Here is a 20,557-nt window from a genome sequence, read left to right on the forward strand (position 1 = left end):
GTGTTTTTTGCTTAATTTATATATGATGCATGTTAATTATTAATTGGTAAATATCAAATGTGAGGACTCTTGGGTAGAAATTCTAAAATGTCACTTTGAAGCACGTAAGTGAGATGTATGACGTATCATATTAAAGTATCATTGCTCATCCAATTAGAGAAAATTAAGATAACAACAGCAATATGGTATTCAAGTCTTTGTAAGGTTTAAATGCTAAACACATCAATTATGGAGGTTGTACACACTGTATTTGGATCCTCTGTGTGTTCAGATTTTTTGTTTAAAGGAAATTGGCCTTCATGAATAATTTAACCCGCAGACTTTTGTTCACTACACGATTGCATCACCGCTAAGCACTATGCTAAACACCTACTTGGACAATAATTCTTCATAATGTGCAGATAACTCTCAATTATCTTGGGTAATGGCGGTGGGGTGGGTGCAGTTTCCACATTTTAAACAAATGCAGGGTTAATGCAAAACACATGCAAATTAGGCTATGGAGTGGTATTTATTGTCTACCGTTGTGGAATGTGGGTGAAGGTGCAGGATGCGTCGTCTGTCTTTACCAAACGTTCATCAATTTGCTTCGAGTTTTTAAAGTTTATTTTGTTTCACCAGGTGAGAACGCTCGAGGGAGCACAAAAAAGGCCCTCATTTGCCAGCGTGACCCCCGGTGAGAGGGGTCACCAAAATGACAAAACCAAACCAAACATCTGAAGAAAAATAAATTGCGTCTATCACGCGAGGTATTGAAAACATTGCCAACGTCATTCGCTGCAGTGTGAATCGGCTCGGGCAGATTATCTCTCCGCATTGAACGGTGCAAATTACGAAGCGAAACCTCCACACGAAACGTAAACATTAAACGGACGTAGGGTGACTGTAGCACCGTCGTGTAAAGAAATACGGGTAGGGCACGTGTCAAATGCAATGGAAAGTTTAGTAACCACAAATAATCGACAGTTTTGCCAACTTAACGACGTGGTGGCAGCCACACGGGAACTTGAATCACTCACCGACCCCCGACGAGTGAGCAGGCAATAATTAAATTAAACGTGCATAAACGTGAACATATCTCCATATACATAAAATGCAAAGTTGTGAATATGTGTGTCTGTTCAAAATGTTCCGTGTACTTCCCGACATGCAACAAACTGCAAATGTGCCATGTGGGTACTTTCCAGACTGTGCACCATGCAAACATTATTAAAATACACTTTTGGTTTTTTTTTTTGGGGGGGGGGGGGGGGAGCTCAATAATGCTTATATTTTTTGCACAGCAAGTGAGCTGTGACGTCAAATCTGTCACGTGACCCGCGCATGTGGAGGCGTAACGCATTGTAGTGTAGTGGTTAGTGCGCTGCGCTACGAACCGAGTTCGATTCCCGCTCACGGCCAACACTGGTGACAATTATTTGAACCGGTCCTGGGCCTCCCCTATGTCGACTCAGCCTCAAACGAGTAACTGCTGTGATGTGTGAACATCGCCTCTGGGGAGACAAAGGCGGCTGGGTGTGGTGAATCCAAGTCCCGGGCGAAGCCGGGTAGTATAGCTAGTATTTAATATAATTGAGAGTTAAACCGTATTTTGTTCTGACCCCGGCGAGTGCATAGGTGAGTGCAGAGGGACGGCAGCCTGTGGCACCGCATTACGCGTGCGGCTCTTCAAAAGGGTCGGCTTGCTTCGTGACTCGTATGCACGGTGCATTGTTGTGAGTTTTTGTTTTACTGAACTCGAAAATTGGTCCTCCTTATATTGGTTGCCAACCCCTGACCATGGGAGTCCAGTTTACTACGGAAGTTCAGTTTATTATGGGAGTCCAGTTTACTACGGAAGTTCAGTTTACCATGGGAGTCCAGTTTACTACGGAAGTTCAGTTTACCATGGGAGTCCAGTTTACTACGGAAGTTCAGTTTACTATGGGAGTCCAGTTTACTACGGAAGTTCAGTTTACCATGCGAGTCCAGTTTACCATGGGAGTCCAGTTTACTACGGAAGTTCAGTTTACCATGGGAGTCCAGTTTACCATGGTAGTCCAGTTTACCATGGGAGTCCAGTTTACCATGGGAGTCCAATTTACCATGGGCAGGGATCAGCAACCTGCGGCTCTGAAGCCGCATGCGGCTGTTTAAGGACCGCTTTGTGACGTTACTTATTCAGGATCACCGTCTTGTATTCATGTTGCATTGCTGAGACTCGACTTGTCGTTTTGGTTTTTACGACCCCTGGGTTAGAGCATTCGGCTGGCAATCAGAAGGAAGGAAGGATGGTACTCTTAGGTTTTTTCGGTAGTCACGAGAGCTTCAAATGTAGAAGGAAGGATGGTGGTTAAAATCCCAGTGCGGGGTCGACTCCGCCCTTCGACCCTTCTCGGGTCAATAAATAAGTCACCATTTGGTGCGAAGCGATCAGTGGTTGCCCTATGTATAGACTCGTTAGCTCACCACAGCAATGTGGGATTTCCACCGCTGGTTCATCTGCGGAAAAGAGCGCCGCGGCTCATCGGAATTCATCCTCCAGTCTAAAGAAAGATTACACTGGTCAACAACATTTTTTTTCTGGCCTGGACTTTTGCAGCTATTTTAGACTAATTTCAGGGTGTTGATTCCAAATCTGATCTCAGATTTGCTCTATCATATCTAATTTTTATGCTATCGGCATACCCCATTTTCATTGATTTTACCCAAAATTAACTCTGTCACTTATGATTGCAAGTTGTTGCGAGTCAGTGACTGCTTTAGTGTTAAAATATGGTGCTATATTTTTAGGATAGTGTGTTTATAATATCATTTTATGTAGATATCCACATTTATTAAATATTTTTCTTCTGCAGTTTTTATTGAAAATGCAATATTTTATATCTCAAAAACCTGATGCGATAGACAAAAACTGATGCCAGATTTGGAACCAGCACCCCAAAATTACCTTAAAACCGTTGGAATACCTTATTCCAGAAAAAGTGTGTTGACCAGTGTTATCATTCCCTACCGTTGGAAATTCGTTCATCCGACGATGTGAATGCTTTTAAATCTCGTCTCAAATTCCATCCGTTTATGTCAGTTTACAGAATTCTATTCGGCGTCTCTTTCCACATCCTTATTCTTCCAAGGTGCCTTGAGACGTTAGTGGAATGCGCCTTAGACACAAATCTAAATTATTATTGTTAAACCATTTGGTTTGGGTGCATTTAGGTTGAGCTCACCGGCACTGCCGGTGATTAACCGCGAACGTGACGCTTAATCACCGAAGCTTTGCTGAATTACGGTGATGAAAAAGATCAGGACATATATTAAAATGAACGATGCGCATGTGATAATACGCAAGAATAATAAAATGTTATAATATGCAGCACTATGTCAATCCACTGCTTGATGAAGTCATGGGGGGTTGTTTGACCATACTTCACCATGCCGGTCAGTGGGGGGCCAGAACCGATGCAGATCTCTCTTGACAATGCATTTAACAGTGATTGCAAATCGGATTCAGGTCGCCTGGTTGACAGAGCAGTGTGCCACTAACTGACCATGATCTATCCACTGTTAAATAAACGCCTCCCACACTCGTCACCACCATTCTCATTGTATTAAACTTGGATTTATGTAATTAAACAAAACAAATATTATAAATATATTTTACAGGATATAATGGGTGTCACGATGTCCAGATGTTAACTACCTCGCCTGGAGTACAGGAGGTCGTGGGTTCAATCTCGACTATGACGCTTAGATATTTGGAGTTTGTATGTTCTCCACGTGGTCGCTTGGATTTTTTTCAGGGTCCTCCGTTTTTGCCTCCACATTTATAAACATGTGTTTAGAGTATTTCGGTGCAAATATATTCACGTGATAAGCCACTTTGTTGAGCTTTCATTTGTGGCCAGGTCGCTACTATTAAAAAAAAAATCTATATTAGCTCAGTGGGCCTTACCTGGTAAAATAAATAAATAAAATAGTTTAGCGTAGCATCATATATTGTACCGTGTCCTTCTAAAATAAAACACTCATATAATAATTTCAACATTGATAACATTGCATTTAAAAGCAAAAAGCTGAAAAGAACCCTTTGTTAATAACACTGCCTTCAAATTCACACACAATAAGCAATGCATTGGACAAGAGCCCTGCTTTTTGTGGCACCATAGATTCCAGGAAGGACCATTGCCCAGAAATGTGGCTGTAATACATTTTATTTCCTTTCAAGGCCACGGTGTCGCTGGTGAATGTGTTACGTGACAAACCTTACTAATTGACAATGAAATTACAGTTTAATATCCAAGTCCAATTTACCATGGGAGTCTAGTTTACTATTGAGTAAGTTTACTACTTACTAATGTCCTGCTGTCCCCTGTTCACATCGCAGAAACGTGGGTGGAAAGTCTACATTCCTATGAAAGGGTCAAGTTCTCGTTTCATTGTCCTCCGGAGGGATGATGGGACGGGAGGATTTCTCCACAAATCTGGCTGTCGCCTAATGATGCTGGTTGGAATTACTGGCGAAACATCGTACTCGAATTGTTAAAGTTGTGGGTTTATGTGATAAACCTTACTAACTGTCGGGTGGTGGTGGGTTTCACGACACATTTATATTAACGCGATCTAACCCCAAAAAAGCCCCCTGTATTATGGAAGATTTAGAGGTGGTTTTGGCGGCGGCCAGGTGGCTCCGTTCGTCAACCCCAATGGCAGAGCACCGAGCCAGCAGCGCTGACACGTTGAGGTTGAATCTCAGGTGGCCACTCCACTTGAAAATTAAGTCAACGTTCGATTTTTGCTCACGTGAATACGGCCATACAAATAATATGTTGTACTTAATGTAGCTTTGCCCAACTAAGAGGGCTTCAATCTTGACTTAAAGCTGTCGTGACTGCAGGAATTCATATTCTTGGGTCTTTCGGTAAAGTCACGTAGATAGGTTCAAATAATAATTTTCTGGCGGCGAGATGTTAACTCCCTCGCCTGGTATACAGGAGGCCGTGGGTCCGATCCCGACCATGGCGCCTGCTGTATATTTAGAGTTTGTGTGTCTCTCTCCCTGTGCCCACGTGGATTTTTCTCCGGGTCCTCCGGTTTTGCTCTTCACATTTAGAATCGACGTCACGAGTTCAGAGTATTTGGCTGCTATACATTTCACACGATGTTAACTTCGTTGAGCGATCATTTGTGATGGCCAAATCGCTTCTGAAAAAGAGATATACAGCTCAGTGGAGCCTTACCTGGTAAAATAAAAAAAATAGCAGTAATAGTGAAGAGTAGATAGGCACTAAAACCAGGGACAGAACAAGGCGGGCTAAAGAAAGTATTGCAGAGCCTCCTGTCAGCTGGACCTATGAAGTATGTCTGAAGCAAATGTCAAACCTCTCATGCCAATTTCAGGCTGTCCTCCATTTAACATCACTTTGTCAATCCACCGCTGGATGAAGGCCTCTGCACACTTGATTAGTCACGGAGATCGTCTGACCATACTTCACCACGCTGGTCAGTGGACAGCCACGTGGCGAGTGGTATCAGCACTCGTCCTGGGCCTCCCCTAGGTCGACTCAGCCTTTAACGACGAGAAGCTACAGCAGTGGAGAGATAAAGGCAACCACGCCCAATGCTGGCCGCACCACTCCCGTAGCGTGGTGCATGTGCTCGCTCAACAGTACTCATCCCCCAATGGTCTGTCACGTGACACGAGAGGAATTCTTTGCATTGTGCGCAGCAGACATTCAACGTACCTTCACATTTCTCCAAGATCTGAACGCACTCTCCGATCTCCAGAGGCAGGGCGTGTGACACCGGGGCGCAAAAGTTACTGACCACTGTGGAGACACACGCAGCGACGCACAGAGCACTCACAAGGAGGTACAACCAAAACCCACAACAAAAATCATCAAAACCACTTGCGATTACCATATTCTCCACAAGACAAGATGCCCGGGAAGGTAAAAACGCACGCAAAACTGGTGCATAAACAATACATCCATACAATGCTGGTCTCACACGAACACACCCCTATCGGATTATGAGATGCACCTCCAAGCTTTTGGCTTTAAAATATAGGGGGGAGGGGGTGAAATATGTGTAAAATAAAAAAAAATGGAAAATACGGTAATTGGCAAAGTCTGCAAGGACACATAGGACGACTTATTAATTGAATTGTTGTTACTAGTTTCTAACAGGCAGTGTGAAAGGGATCTTTGTTCATCGTTATATTGGCTCCATGCTTAGAAATGCACGCATCTGCGCTGGCAGAATAGCGCACCAAACAAACTCGACTCCAGGAGAACAACAGGTTCGGCTCAATTAATCGCTTTAAAATTAACGAAGCTCACATTGCTCGCGTGCGGCCGATCTCCCAACACATCGCCGTGCACTCGGGACATTGTCCCCAAAAGCGTCTTGCATACGAACAATGCCAGACACGCGCAATGCGCGCGCGGCAACTAAAAACAACCGGCTCTCGAGTCAAGGAGGTAATCATAGACGCGGGCGGCACAATTTAAAAGTCGAGGTGTTATTTACATCCATAATCAACGTTTTTGGGTTTAGATCGCGTTATTTATAAATGTGTCGTAACCCTCCACCACCCGACACGGCCAATCAGTAAAAATGTGTCACGTTGACAAAAGACAAATAGTTCACTGCTTTAGCCCACCGGTGTGTTGAAGCCACAACATTTACAATTTGAGTACGACGTTTCGCTGGTAATTGCATCCAGCATCATCGGGCAATTCGCCAGAATGGTGAGGCTCTGCTGTGTCTCCCGTTCTTATATAGAGCAGCAGCAGGGTGACGTCATCATTAACTCATTAACTCATCAGGTGCAAAGATTCAAGGGGGGAGTGATTGTAATTATATACTAGATTAGTAATCAGGCTATTGTTACGATGCGAGTTGTAGATTAGTAATCATTTGGAATGTGTTTTATTGTGATTATGCTACATTAGTAATCAGTTAGTGTTTGTTTCCCTTATAAGGAATTGTAATGTATCTTATTTAATAATACGCTTCCAGGCCGCACTAAGCCTGTAGCTGTCTGAGCGATTAAAGTTATTTCTGTTTCTCTCAATTTCAATCGATTCTCTAATTAGTCTTTGCCAGTAGTAACTAGTTTTACACAACACTTCCACGTTGTCAAAATCAATTGAGTGTCCCTGTTGGCATGCATGTTCTGCCACTGCCGACAGTTGTGTTTGTGATAGTTTAATATTTCTCTGGTGTTCTTTTAGTCTTACACTAACGTTACGCCCTGTCTGTCCAATATAGCATCTGCCACATACACAATTAATCCGATATACACCCTCTGTTGATAATTTAGGTAATTCGTCTTTAGTGCACGTTACTAGTTGTTGAATTTTGTGTACTGTACCAAATCTTACTGTAATGTTTTGCTTTTGCAAAACACGGGCTAATTTGTCAGTTACTCCTGAGATAAATGGTATTTTTATTGTTTTAATAATCTGATCGCTTTCAGCAGTGTTGCTTTGCGATCGTGATTTGGCTTTTAGTGCTCTGTTAATTTGAGCATTATTGTAGCCATTCTGTCTTAGTGCTTCTTTAACATGTTTAATCTCTCTCACTAGACTTTCACCACCTGACACTGTTTTAGCCCGATGTATGAGCGTCTTGATAAGAGAGGATTTCTGAGCTGGGTGATGATGCGAATCTGCATTCAGATAGGCATCAGTGTGCGTTTGCTTTCTGTAAACACTGTGTGTTATTTTACCATTTAGGCCATGCCCAAGTAAAATATCCAGGAACGGGAGTGTGTTATTCACCTCCATTTCCATGGTGAACTGAATGGCCGGGTTTTGTGCATTGAGATGATTTAGAAAATCGCTAAGTGTATCTTTACCATGTGGCCAGACAACCAAAGTGTCATCCACATATCTAAACCAAAAGGATGGTTTTAATGTGCTCGAGGCAAGTGCTCTGGTTTCAAAGTTTTCCATGTACAAATTTGCTATAGCAGGAGATAAAGGAGAGCCCATTGCTGCTCCCTCCCTTTGTTTAAAGAATTCGCCTCTCCATAAGAAGTAAGTGTTATTTAAACAATGGTCTGCGAGTTTCGGAATATCTTTTGGTAAACCTGTATTCTTTACCAGTGTATCAAGTAATTTAAGCGACTCGCTCACTGGAACCTTAGTGAATAGCGAAATCACATCAAAACTCACCAAAATATCATTAGGGTTAAGTTTAATATCTTTGATCATATTCACAAGATGTTCTGAATTTCTTATGAATGATGATGTCCTACCGATGTAAGGCTGTATTTGTTTAGTTACATATTTTGCTAATTTATATGTGGCAGAGCCAATTGTACTGACTATAGGTCGTAAAGGGATGCCGACTTTATGGATCTTTGGTAGCCCATACAGTCTAGGTGGTTTTGAAGCCCTTGGCTTAATTAGGAATTGCTCATTTTTTGGGATTAATGGATTTGCAATGATTGCAGTAGTCTTACGTTCCAAAGTATTAGTTGGATCTCGTTTAATTTTAATGTAGGTACTTTCCTCTAATAAATCTTTAATTTTATTATCATAATCGGCTCGTGACATCACTAATTAGAGAATCGATTGAAATTGAGAGAAACAGAAATAACTTTAATCGCTCAGACAGCTACAGGCTTAGTGCGGCCTGGAAGCGTATTATTAAATAAGATACATTACAATTCCTTATAAGGGAAACAAACACTAACTGATTACTAATGTAGCATAATCACAATAAAACACATTCCAAATGATTACTAATCTACAACTCGCATCGTAACAATAGCCTGATTACTAATCTAGTATATAATTACAATCACTCCCCCCTTGAATCTTTGCACCTGATGAGTTAATGAGTTAATGATGACGTCACCCTGCTGCTGCTCTATATAAGAACGGGAGACACAGCAGAGCCTCACCATTCTGGCGAATTGCCCGATGATGCTGGATGCAATTACCAGCGAAACGTCGTACTCAAATTGTAAATGTTGTGGCTTCAACACACCGGTGGGCTAAAGCAGTGAACTATTTGTCTTTTGTCAACGTGACACATTTTTACTGATTGGCCGTGTCGGGTGGTGGAGGGTTACGACACATTTATAAATAACGCGATCTAAACCCAAAAACGTTGATTATGAATAACATTGGTCGCGAAAGCCTACGTGTTAAACTGTTATTTACATGGCCGCGTGACGGAAAAGACCGCGACTGCGTAGGGGCGGCCGATCCCCGTGCGGGGTTAACAGCGGCGCGCCTCGTGTCCCGACGGTGTTTCCATGGTGGTCAGCACTGGCATGGATATTTCTTCGTTTTTATTTCTCGCGCGCCGAGGAGATCGATTGTCGATGGGCGCGCCGGGCCCCCTTCGTGCAATCCCATGACGATCGCGAAAGCGAGCAAAGCCAAAGCATAGGGGGCCCCAAGATGCTCAAGGAAGGGCCCCCCGCCCTGCTCTCCCTCCCCTCGGCCCCTCCCCCCATGAATTAATGACAATAAATAGAGGTATAACCCAATAGCGGCTCAAAATTCGAAACACAATAAGCTAATTAAAATAAACAGCCAATTTATAATTTCTACAGCACCTGCATCTCTCTTTTCACATCTAACCACGCCTCTACTTTTGTCGACATCTTTCTTTGCATCTCTGTCGCGTGCCTATATCTTGACGCCGGCCACCCAGGGAGCTACTCTTGAGACTAACGTCCCAGGATCTTTAACATCCGCTGTGAAACAGACGGCGCGCAGTGTTGTTGTGGTTAATGCACGCCGCGGTATTAATCGGGGCGGCCGCTGGAATGATTGAACCGCCGGAATCGGCGAAAACGTGCTTCCGCAAAGCCGCATCACCGCCAAAACTAAACAAACAAAACAACGCAACAATTGTGTTGAAAAACGACGCGTTTTTTTTTATATCACCCACATACACGAGTGTTTGCAGTACGGATGAAAACCATAGCCTGGTCGAGAAGTGGAAAGCACGCGTGGCCCTGTAGCCCACGCTCCATTCGTCTCTGCTTCGGGGGCCCCACTGGGTCAGCACAACCGCTACCCACTAACCGCCCCCTCCCTTCTAAACCACCGGCCACGTGGATGCGTGGCGAGCCCGCGGCTTGCCGCGCCGTGGGTGGGGTGCGCGTTGCGGTTGTTGCCGTCAAGCTGTGCCACTCGATGCCGAACAGCGGCCAAAATGAGCCGAGCGATGGCCAAAAGCCACGGGCGGGCGGGCGGGTGATGACGACGCTTCGGAAGTCACCGCACTCGTTTAATCAACCACAGGCGGTGGCTCAGAGGCACCCAAAGTCAGTGCCGGATTAAGCTAGTGCGGGGCCTGTAGCATATGTTATAAAGGGGCCCTAAATAAGAAAAAACACAAATATTAAAACACATATTTTTTATTTGTATAGTAAAATTATTGTATTTTTTCATTTGCTATGCAGCCAGATAATATGATAAATCGCTAACCTTAAACACCCAGTCGTTCATAAAAATTGAAGGCGGTATAGTACTATAGTAATAGAGCAAGTGCAGAATCACTGAACCGAAATTGATAGCTTGAAAGCATTTCGCGCCGGGGCCCTTGAAAGTGCGCAGGGCCCGTAGCATATGTAGCTACTTTTGCTACTAGAATAATCCGGCACTGGTGCCAACGCACCCACGGCCACGGACCTAGTCTCGTCTGTCGAGCCTGCTGGTCCAAGACAATCTGGATCGCCGTTGCCTGTGCACACACGCGCCACTGATGTGAGCTACAAGCAGCGTCCAGTGTATGAACATTACCAAGGGGACACGCAACGCGTTGAGCTAAAAATGAATCCCAGTGACCAAGTCGAAGAGCACAATGGAAAGCTTTAATAAGAAGTGCTTGTTCAATTACACGCATGAGAGTGACCTGCCCGATTGAGTGTGTGAGCATGGTCACGGACCCCCTCGTTTCGCCGGCACAGGCTGTCCGGGCGAGTCCATTTAGCCAGCGTCCGCAAAGCTCAGCATGCTAATGATGAAACGCCTCTCCAGGTGCTCAGTTTACACCGAGGCAGCCTAAACGGTGACAAAAGCGAGGATTCGTAGACCGGCGGGCGGCTGGTCTGCACGGCCACGAATCAAGACTTGGGCTGCTGAGGTCGTGGCGTGGCGTGCTAACCACCAGGCAATGCCATCATCTTCTTACCGCATGCTTGGCATCATCGCTCATGCTGGCGATCGATATTCAGGCTGTTTAAACAGATGTAAATGGCGTCGATTCATCCACTGAAATAGGTTTGTGCGTCCGAGAATCGATTTGCCTGCTTTTTATGCAAATTCTATTTAAAAACAAAATGACGTGTAATTTAATGGACAGCCTTTATCAACGCACTGCTGGATGAAGGGCTCCCCACACCTTTTACGGCGGTGGTGGATTCTTCACCATACTTCACCACGACGGTCGGCAACGAGGGTGTTCAGCACCGGTTCTCCACTGATGTTGCGCTGTGGTCAGAAATCAAACCCAGCTTGCAGCCATCCCACGAAGACGACGATATGCTAACGTTTGTATGTACGTTGAACTTCTTTCGCGCCGTACGTAGCCAACAGTGCTAATCGGAGGCGCGGGGGAAGGACAACAAACTAAACACAAAAAGCAGTTCTAAAGGCTCGTGTTATATTGTAGGCTCGTGAACTGAACGAAGAAAACACCAAAAATACAAAAACGATCGATTCTTGAATCAAATCACGTGAAAATTCACCAAATTTCTGGGGGTGTGGTGAATTATGGTTATGATATGTCTTAGTCACAGCAGTGCATCTTTTGCACTGTACAGCCGTGCTATGCCTGACCCACGTGACTCAGAGGAGGTGCCAGGTCGTGTTTCCACTGCAGAAGCCGAGCCGTTGCCACTGATGTCGCAACAAATGATCGCGTTGAGACGCATATACATGACGCGGCGAAGGAGTGTTCTCACAACATACCGACTGATGCTACGCGCAATGAATGCACCATTAGCCACCGCTCCTGGCCTTGGTTGGCACAGAAAATAGTGGACAAGCAGCCGTGCAATGAGAGGGCCCTGTTCTGGCTTGGCCTGGATGTGCCGGTGGAAAAGGAGTATGGGCGGGGGGGGGGGCTTACCTGTGAAATGACACCACGTTCCACTTAACGACGTAAGAGGCAACGAATGAAAATCCATAACCGTCGTGAATATACAAAATGCACGTTCGACCGCGTGTGTGTGTCGGGCGTGGTGCTGCCCCCCCCAACACCTCGTGTGCCATGCTGGCCTCCAGAGGTGCCTGCTAATAAGCACTTGCCTCGAGAGCCTTGTTACGGCGATGTGGGAGGATCTTTGTCTCTGGCCATGTACATCATCACCCACTGCTGAGTTTACGGTATCTACTGCCTTCGATTGCTCTCGTCAGGTGCCTTAAGAATGCGAATTTCACTCCACAGAGGGCACAGAGTTTCAAGCAGAGCGCCGCTTCTACTCGGAACTGAATTAAGCTAAACAGACACGAAGGTGAAACCCACCGAGGCTTAAAGTGTAGGAGCAGTAACGATGTACGAGAAGCAGACGTTACAATGCGATGGAAAGCCGTGTTGTATTGCAACGTGGATTTGAAAATATCCGGACTTACAGGCATTGTGCGTATGTTTATGAATATCTCTCGTCTAAATATAACCGCGCCTCAAAATGTTGCACGGCCTGGTGAGGCGCGTTCATTGCAGGGTCCTAGGAACTGGATATGAACTTAGACTTGGCCAGGAGCAGGACAGAGAGCCAAGAACACTGCTGGCTTGGGAGGGGAGGGAGGAGGGAGCATTCCCAACCACGGAGGAGAAATCTTCCGCTGCACGACAAAACAAAGCGTGCCATTGTCCGTACAACTAAACCTCTATCCCCTTCTACAGACAGATGTCAGCTTTGTAAACGTACACCAATATCTTGTCAAACTATCACAACTAGCTGTACAGAACAAACACAGATTCCCGTATAGCCTTAACAGACTGTAGGGGCAAGTGCTGTTAGCGAGCACCTATAAAGGCCGGAATGGTACACGAGGGGGTGGGTGGGTCAGCACCACGCCCGATCGCCTTTGTCTCCCCAGTGGCGATGTTTACACACCACACCAGGTACTCATTTGAGGCTGAGTCGACCTAGGGGAGGCCCGGGACAGGTTCAGATAATCTTCACTGGTGTTGGCCGTGAGAGGAAATCGAACCCGTGTCGCCGAGTTCGTAGCGCAGCATAGCGCTAACCACTACACTACCGCTCCCCACACTGTAGAGAACACACACACACACACATGCGTGTCTCCCTTTACGCAGTGACGCAGGTCCAGCCACTTTGCACTGCATCTTGATACGCCGGTTCATTCGTCACGCGAATCCACCTCGCAAATTGCAACGAAAAAATAACGCTGTGCACACGCACAAAACTAAATCACAGAGCCGCAACCGTTCTCTTCAAGATCCTTCTCGTGGGGGCTCCCGTTTCAGAGACGCGTTCGCCATTGATTATACATTTTCCCTCGATAGAGAGAGATAGATTATTACCGTGGCGGAGGGTCAGTGATTGCAACGACGCGATTGTCACACGAAGCCCGGGGAAGGGTTTCCATCCACTCCGTGCGTTCGTCGCTCCTCGTGGCCCGCGCAGATTGTCGTCGTTTGGACGATCTCAACGTCCGTCTCTCGTTGCCCCCCGTTCACGCTTCTCGAACCGTCATCCGCCAGATTGCGGGCGTTTCGGAGGGCACGGCCTTGAACGCAGACAAAGAGCGGCCGACGGAGATCGTTGGGAACGATTTGAAGGAGCCCCGAGTTTCCCGCAAGAGCTGTCAACGTGCTGCTGTTAATCTCTTGATCGCATGTGCAGTGTGTACACTGTTGTGTATAGTGGTGTATGAACAGTATTGCCCACCGTTATTCGTGAGAGATACGTTCCGGAGATGCTTGCTAATGGCAAATTTCGTGGATGATGATATTGGCCCACGAAAATGAATTACTTTAAATAAATACGTAAGTAATATATTAAATACATGGGAATTTTTTTTTCATAATAGTTTATAAATTAACTAACTTTAAATTATGATAAGGCTGCATATCATCAGCACTTAATCTCATCCCTTTCTCGCATCACATTCCGTCTCATCGCTTCATCTTATCACTTTGTATCTCTGTACCGACGGTGTCGCAGTCGTGTCGAGTTCCAGCTGCGATTCGCGGACAGCCAAAATCAGCAAGTTCGTGAATAACGAGGGAATACCGGAGTAAATTCCTCCTGCCTGACCGTACCCGAGAATTCAAGTGGGTCATGCTTTGCCAGCATAAGGGCGGCACGAATGGGTGAATGAGGCAAAGGGGAATCGACTGCATTGGTAGTTGCGTAAAAAAAAAGACAAGGACGAAAAATGCATTGCCACTGCATTCATTAACACCGCCTTATGGCGGACAAATAGGGAATTGGAAAACCCTTTTCGCGACGGACCTACTTGAGAAACGAGAGGAAATGAGATTCAAAGCATCCGTGCATAAATGCTAAAAAAGATATGAGAAAAATACATTACCCTTCTTATTAAATTACTTACAAATTCTGATAACAAAATCGCTCAGGTCATTTAGGAGCATTACAGAATCTGCCTCCAATTTTGTTTTGTATTAGATGAGTCATTTGCTTGCCACGTTCGCGAGGCACGGGAGAGAAATTCTCAAAACCCTAACGAGCGTTCGGGAGCGAGAGCGGTGCCGAGGATCTCCAAAAATACATCGTTGTCGTCGTCGTCGATGAGTCAATGCCGCACGCCGCAGAATTAATCAGCGTCCAGGGAGCGCTTGGACGTGAGCGGCGGGGGGGGAGTGTGAAAAATCCCACGCTCGCACCCACAGCAGAAGCGCGTCTTGGAAGGCCGCCCAAGTTGAAAAGTCTTTCCCGCTGCAACGCCACGAAGAAGAAGAATAAGAAAAATAAAAATAAGAGGAAGAAGAAAAAGTAAGAAGAAACCGCTCGCCGCTCATGGTGAGCTAGCTCCACCTCCACCCCGGTGCAAGTGGCGTCAAGAGGCCAAGGCAGGGCAGCTCCGACGTGGTCAACTCGAGCCTTCCCAGCGGTGTGCGCGTGTTGTCTCTGTGCGTGTTGCCTCTGTGCGTGTTGTCTCTGTGCGTGTTGTCTCTGTGCGTGTTGTCTCTGTGCGCGTTGTCTCTGTGCGTGTTGTCTGTGCAGAACTGAGTGGCGGTGGTGCAGCGGCTAGCGCGTGTGTATGCATGCATGTTGAACTTTTTTCTCACCGCACGTAGCTGACCCGTGCCAATCGGAGGTGCTGGGGCGGGGTACGACAAACTAAACGCAAAAAGCAGTTCTAAAGAAATTCATTTTCAAATCTAGATTCAAAAGTACGTGGCTCCGAACCCCGCGTCCCCGAGTACGATTCCCGCTCACGGTCAACGCCAGTGACGATTATCTGCTGTGGTCCTGGGCCTCCCCTAGGTCGACTCGGCCTAAAATGAGTACCTGGTGCATTGTGCATTAAACACCCGGTGCTGGCCACCGCACCTCCTCGTGTGCCGTGCCGGCCTTCACAGGTGCTACTCGCTCACAGCACTTGCTCAACACAGTCTTTGAATAATGCTATATGGGGGAATCTTAGTTTGTGTCGCAGGCACATGGCGTTTTCAAACAATACGCTTCGACAGTAGTCACGCTCCACCTCCATTATATAACATCTATATTTGAAATGTTTATCATTAGCAGCCCTCTGCAATGCCGCCGCTCCCCTCTCCAATCAGCGCTGCAGTCACGGCAGCTCTTGACCTTACTGCACCGTGCTGGTCCGTGGAGGGTGGTGAGCGGGAGTGGGGGGGGGTCACGTTCAGATATCACTCACCACCGATGTTAGCCGTGGAGCAGAAATTGAAATCAGGGCCACCGGGTTCGGAGTGCAGCCCGCTAACAATTATGCTACCCCCCCACACCCCACTACAGCGCATAAAACGTCATTCATGCCTGCGATAGTACATCCCGTTCTACGATCCGACCCAAATGTCCAGGAGACACATCAATCAGTGACTGAGGCGTGGCTTCGGTGTAATTCCCCCGAGGGTCGTGGATCTAAGAACACTGAAAATAAGGCTCTGGGTCGCACGTAGACAAATGGCACTTGGATAATTTTCGCGCAGACAACGAGCAAAGCAACCAAAAATGACCTCGCAGCCTCCGAGCTAAAGAGGTGAGAATTCGCGCAACCGCTCACAAGTATAATTTGTCTGTAGCTCAGCTGTGTAATGTGCTGGCTGGGGGTGGGGTGATTGTAGGCATGTAAATCGTTTGTCCAAAGAGCCACGTCACGGGAACGGAATTCAATTTTAGAGTTGTTTTGGGCGTACAAAGGGACAAAAAAAACACATTCGTATTTCACACTAAAATTAAACGGACCTCTCTCTACGTAATCACTTCAAAAACGATTGACACGAGAGGGACGCTGCCGCGTCGTTCGTACGTTGGACTTGCAGCACAAAAGTCGTCAGATCGACTCCTGGTACGGCAGTGGACACCATGTGGTTAGTTTCCTGAATGCCAATTCCCCCCTCCCTGCTCCCCGTTGGTTTTGATCGTCTGGCGTGGCAGCTGAAACAATGCTGCTCGTTTTCTTTTTCAAAATAACCTCTTCACCCCCCTCTGCAGGTCACGTGTGCTGGGGTAAAGTATGGGTACATTTCGATCTAAAGCTTTCGTGACTGCAGGGATTCATCTTCTTGGTTCTTTCGGTAAAGTCACGTAGAAGGGAAATAATAAAATAATAAAAATAAAACATAATAAAATACAATTCTCACGACGTTTCGCCCGCAAAGACAGCGTCTGAATGAATGAATGAATTCAGACGCTGTCTTTCCGACAGCCCTGTTCTTCACCTGAGGACGGCTGCTTGTGTTGTGGCCGAAACGTCGTGAGAATTGTATTTTATTATGTTTTATTTTTATTATTTTATTATTTCCCTTCTACGTGACTTTGCCGAAAGTATGGGTACTTCTATCTTAAATACGACATGTTTACTCTCTCTCTCTCTGCACGGATCTATTTTGTTTGCAACACGAATCATCGCTCGAGGCGATCTTGCCCATTAGTCGCCTGGGTCGAGCCAAGTAAGTTGGGGCACGCTCGGCCGACGAGCGCGGCGCTCCCATCCATCGCAGCGAGTCGCGGTGTGCGAGTGTGGGGGTCAGGCAGGGGGTTCCTTACCCCCCACCCCCCCGCCCTGGTGGTCAAAGCTACGAGTTGGGGCCCCATTGACATCCGTTGTGTTTTCGACAACAGTGTAAAAGAACAACAACACTTATTTAAAATGCGGTTTACTTTATGCTTTTTTTTAATGAAAATGCTTCTTTCATTTACGTTCCACGTCTGTATTTTGATTCTTTTAGAGCAGCAGCGCAACATTGCAAAGAGGTAACTACGGAGCTGTCGCGGCTGCATTTCGCCCCGACAGCGTTAAATATTCGAGACGGCGAGCGCAACGATGATGCGATGGGGCAAGGGGAGCCGCGGTATAGGATCGCCTCGAGGTGCGAGCGTGGGAGACGAATCAAACATTGGGGCCCCAATCTGACCGATTGCCACACTCCCCCGAGCCGAGAATGGAGTGACTGCTCCGCTAGCTCGCAGTGGCATCCACACGCGACGATTCTCGCCAACGCATCTTGGAGCGATCGCGTCACATTGAGGAGTAACCCCGACTTGTGAGCAACATCTCAGGGTGGGAGAGGAGCGGGGGGGGGGGGGTGGAGGTGGCAAAGAGGGGTGGTGGTGTGGGGGGTATTTAACGCTGCAGCCGATGCGCCCTACAATAAGCGAAGTGTCACCGCGCTTCCGATTTTAGATGCGGGAAATGTCGCGCAGATGCGACTCGACGTGTCGAGCTGCCGCTGTGCGGACGTCAAGCGGCACGAACCCCCCCCCCCCCCCCCAGGGTAGAGTGTGGGAGGTGGTCCAACCGACTCTGCGGGGGGTCAACAACAACCACACGCAGTCACCTTGGCGTGCCGCGTGCCGGTCGCAGACTGTGGCCCCCAAACGATGCTTTCTCGGTGGCGTTGAGCACGCTGGCAACGATTGTTTTTGGGGGGTGGGGGGCTGGCCGCACGCTATCCAGACGCGCTTCTGCGGCCGTCTGGAACGCTCTCCCTCTTTGCCGTATTCGAAAGCAAACGGAGTGATGCACGGTCAAATCATATAGATTGACCGACTAATTTCTTTAGAATTGCTCGCCGCTGTGTTTCGCTTTGTTGCCATTCCCCCGCACCTCCACGGTTGGCTACGTAGGAGGCGAAAGGAATTCTACATACACATATATAGAGTAACAAAAGGGAACTGACTTCGAGAGTAACTACCATGAGCAACTGCGGAGGTGGTGGTGGGGGGCGGTGTACTATGCATCGTTCAGCACGAATATGTAGATCCAGTTTCGGAGAGAAGCTCTCGGCACGAAACGTCAGACATCGTGCCGATCAGGGCGCGAAATCACCGGAAAATGTATCGGGAGAGCCGTAGAACTTGTAGGAATCCAATTTTAATAAATTAGGTAAAATGTCGTTGTAAAAACAACGAGTGAAATATGTATTTGTGCCAATCGCATTGAACGGAACGCACTGGTGTGGTGGTTCTTGCACTGCGCTACGAACCCAGCGAGCTCAGTTTGATTCCCGGGTAAAGGTTACGTAACAGCAGGTCATATCTGACGTGGTCCTGGGAACCCGCACTGACCAGCGTGGCGAAGTATGGAAAAACACCCCCCCCCAAGACGAATACAGCATGGCGAAGGCCTTAATCCAGCAGTGGAATTACAAAAAGGGTTGCGAATGAATGGATGATATAAAATGTGTTTCCGCCGATGTTGTCACCTCCTGTTCTTCATTTGTTCATTCATTTGCTCGTTCAAAGGCAATTATAGCCACACCGAAAGCCAAAATAAAAACCCCACTTGGCTAAATAAAGGAATGAGCAAGGATTAAAGGCAAAAGCGCAATAAATGTACGAGAAACCTATTAACAAAAAATGCGACAAGAGCACTGCAAAATGTGATGCACATTTGAATGTTCCAGCCCGACATAGAGGCGTAATACACTGAAATCCAATTTGATCCTTGACCTGAATTCAGTTCAGCACTGCAGTCCGACAGATCCTGTTAACATTCACGGGACGCTTCTCCTACCCACGCTTACACCACCCTGCCCACACCAACTGCCCGATCCATTGCTCTAAACCGCCGTGCTGGTCACGTTCCATGGTTAGTTTGGGAGGCGACAACGAATCGATTCGTCCGTCAATATCAATTCTCACACTCGCGAAGCTTGCGTCAAATTGCGCTAGTGCGGAAAAAAAAACGCGATTCTTTAAAATTAATTAACACCGCTAGGGGCGTTGCAATATTTCATGGGTCCCCTCTCTCTCCCATGACGACGAGGTCATTGGGGCTCTGTGTTGACAACTCTGATCGTGATCTCCCTCCACCAGCTGGTTGTGGCGTTAAGCCCAACCGCTCTGCAGTGCTCCAAAGCCTCCAAGTCTCTATTTTTATTTTGCCCTTATTGGTGCCTTGTGGGGTAATTATGGATAGGTTTCTGGATCTAGAGATGTGCCCAAAGAGCTAGTTTAATAATTGATAGAAGCTAGTATTTATATCCTCCTTTAAGGAGGATAAACCATCAAGCGAACTCCGGTCATCCTCGCAGAGGTTTTGGAAAACCATCAAACAAAGACGGTGGTCACCGCATCGCGCGCCTTCAGATGCGCTTCTGCGGCCGTCTGGAACACTCTTCCTTCCGCTATTAGGAAGCCACTGGAGCTACGCACTTTTAAATCATCTAAATTGAAAACTAATTCCTTTAGAACTGCTTTTCGCCTTTAGTTTGTCGTCCTTCCCCTGCCACCTCTGATTAGCACGGTTGGCTACGTACGGTGCGAAAGAAGTCCAACATACGTACTTATAAGTGGCATTGATATCGAGTAAGGAGGCAGTGCAACTGAAGGCCAGAGGAGGCTCAGGTGCTAGCCTGTGAAGGAGGTCGGTGGTCAAGTGGGGGGGAGGAATTAGACAACAGGAGTGAGACCTCCATTGAATTCCTTGCACCAGGCCCATGCCAACCCCACACTGTGCTGGTGACGTGGCCAAACGGTACCGTGGTTCGCTGCTCGTTGCGGAGGGTTCACGGTTCAAAACCAGTGGCCGCCCTGGTTAATACATGGACTGCTCTACTATATAAACCTTCAACTTACGAACTTTCAGAGATACGAACAAACCTGTCCGTATGTTCACTTGCCTTTTCGGACCGAGAGTCGCAAGTTCAACCGCCGCGCAATAGATGGCGGTGGCATTTACATCTGCAGAACGTGAAGAACCAGTGGCATCTGCATCTACAGGAGACTATACAACTTTTAAAGCCATTGGTGTACACGTTCGGAATCGACAGGAGTAAAGTTAAACTCGTGAACAAATCGACTGACGAAGAGACCTCTGGAACCAAACTCGTTCGTAAGTAGAGGAGTCCCTGTACTGCGGTCTGTGTAATAACCGTACTGATACTACTACTAATAAGTAGGCACTGTCTGCTTCAGAGT

The 20,557-nt window shown here is 46.9% G+C and overlaps 1 protein-coding gene across 10 annotated transcripts in view; it reads right to left on the minus strand.

The window, feature by feature from the left end:
- The window catches only part of DOCK3 (dedicator of cytokinesis 3), a 225,305-nt gene that overhangs the window by 159,975 nt on the left and 44,773 nt on the right, over positions 1-20,557 (minus strand). For all 10 annotated transcript variants that reach the window (XM_078874837.1, XM_078874835.1, XM_078874834.1 and 7 more), the window contains exon 2: positions 5,721-5,804. In XM_078874837.1, coding sequence (XP_078730963.1) covers positions 5,721-5,804 — 84 coding nt within the window. The remainder of the gene's footprint in view (positions 1-5,720; positions 5,805-20,557) is intronic.

Source organism: Lampetra fluviatilis, chromosome 40, assembly GCF_964198595.1.
Source record: "Lampetra fluviatilis chromosome 40, kcLamFluv1.1, whole genome shotgun sequence".
NCBI lineage: Eukaryota > Metazoa > Chordata > Hyperoartia > Petromyzontiformes > Petromyzontidae > Lampetra > Lampetra fluviatilis.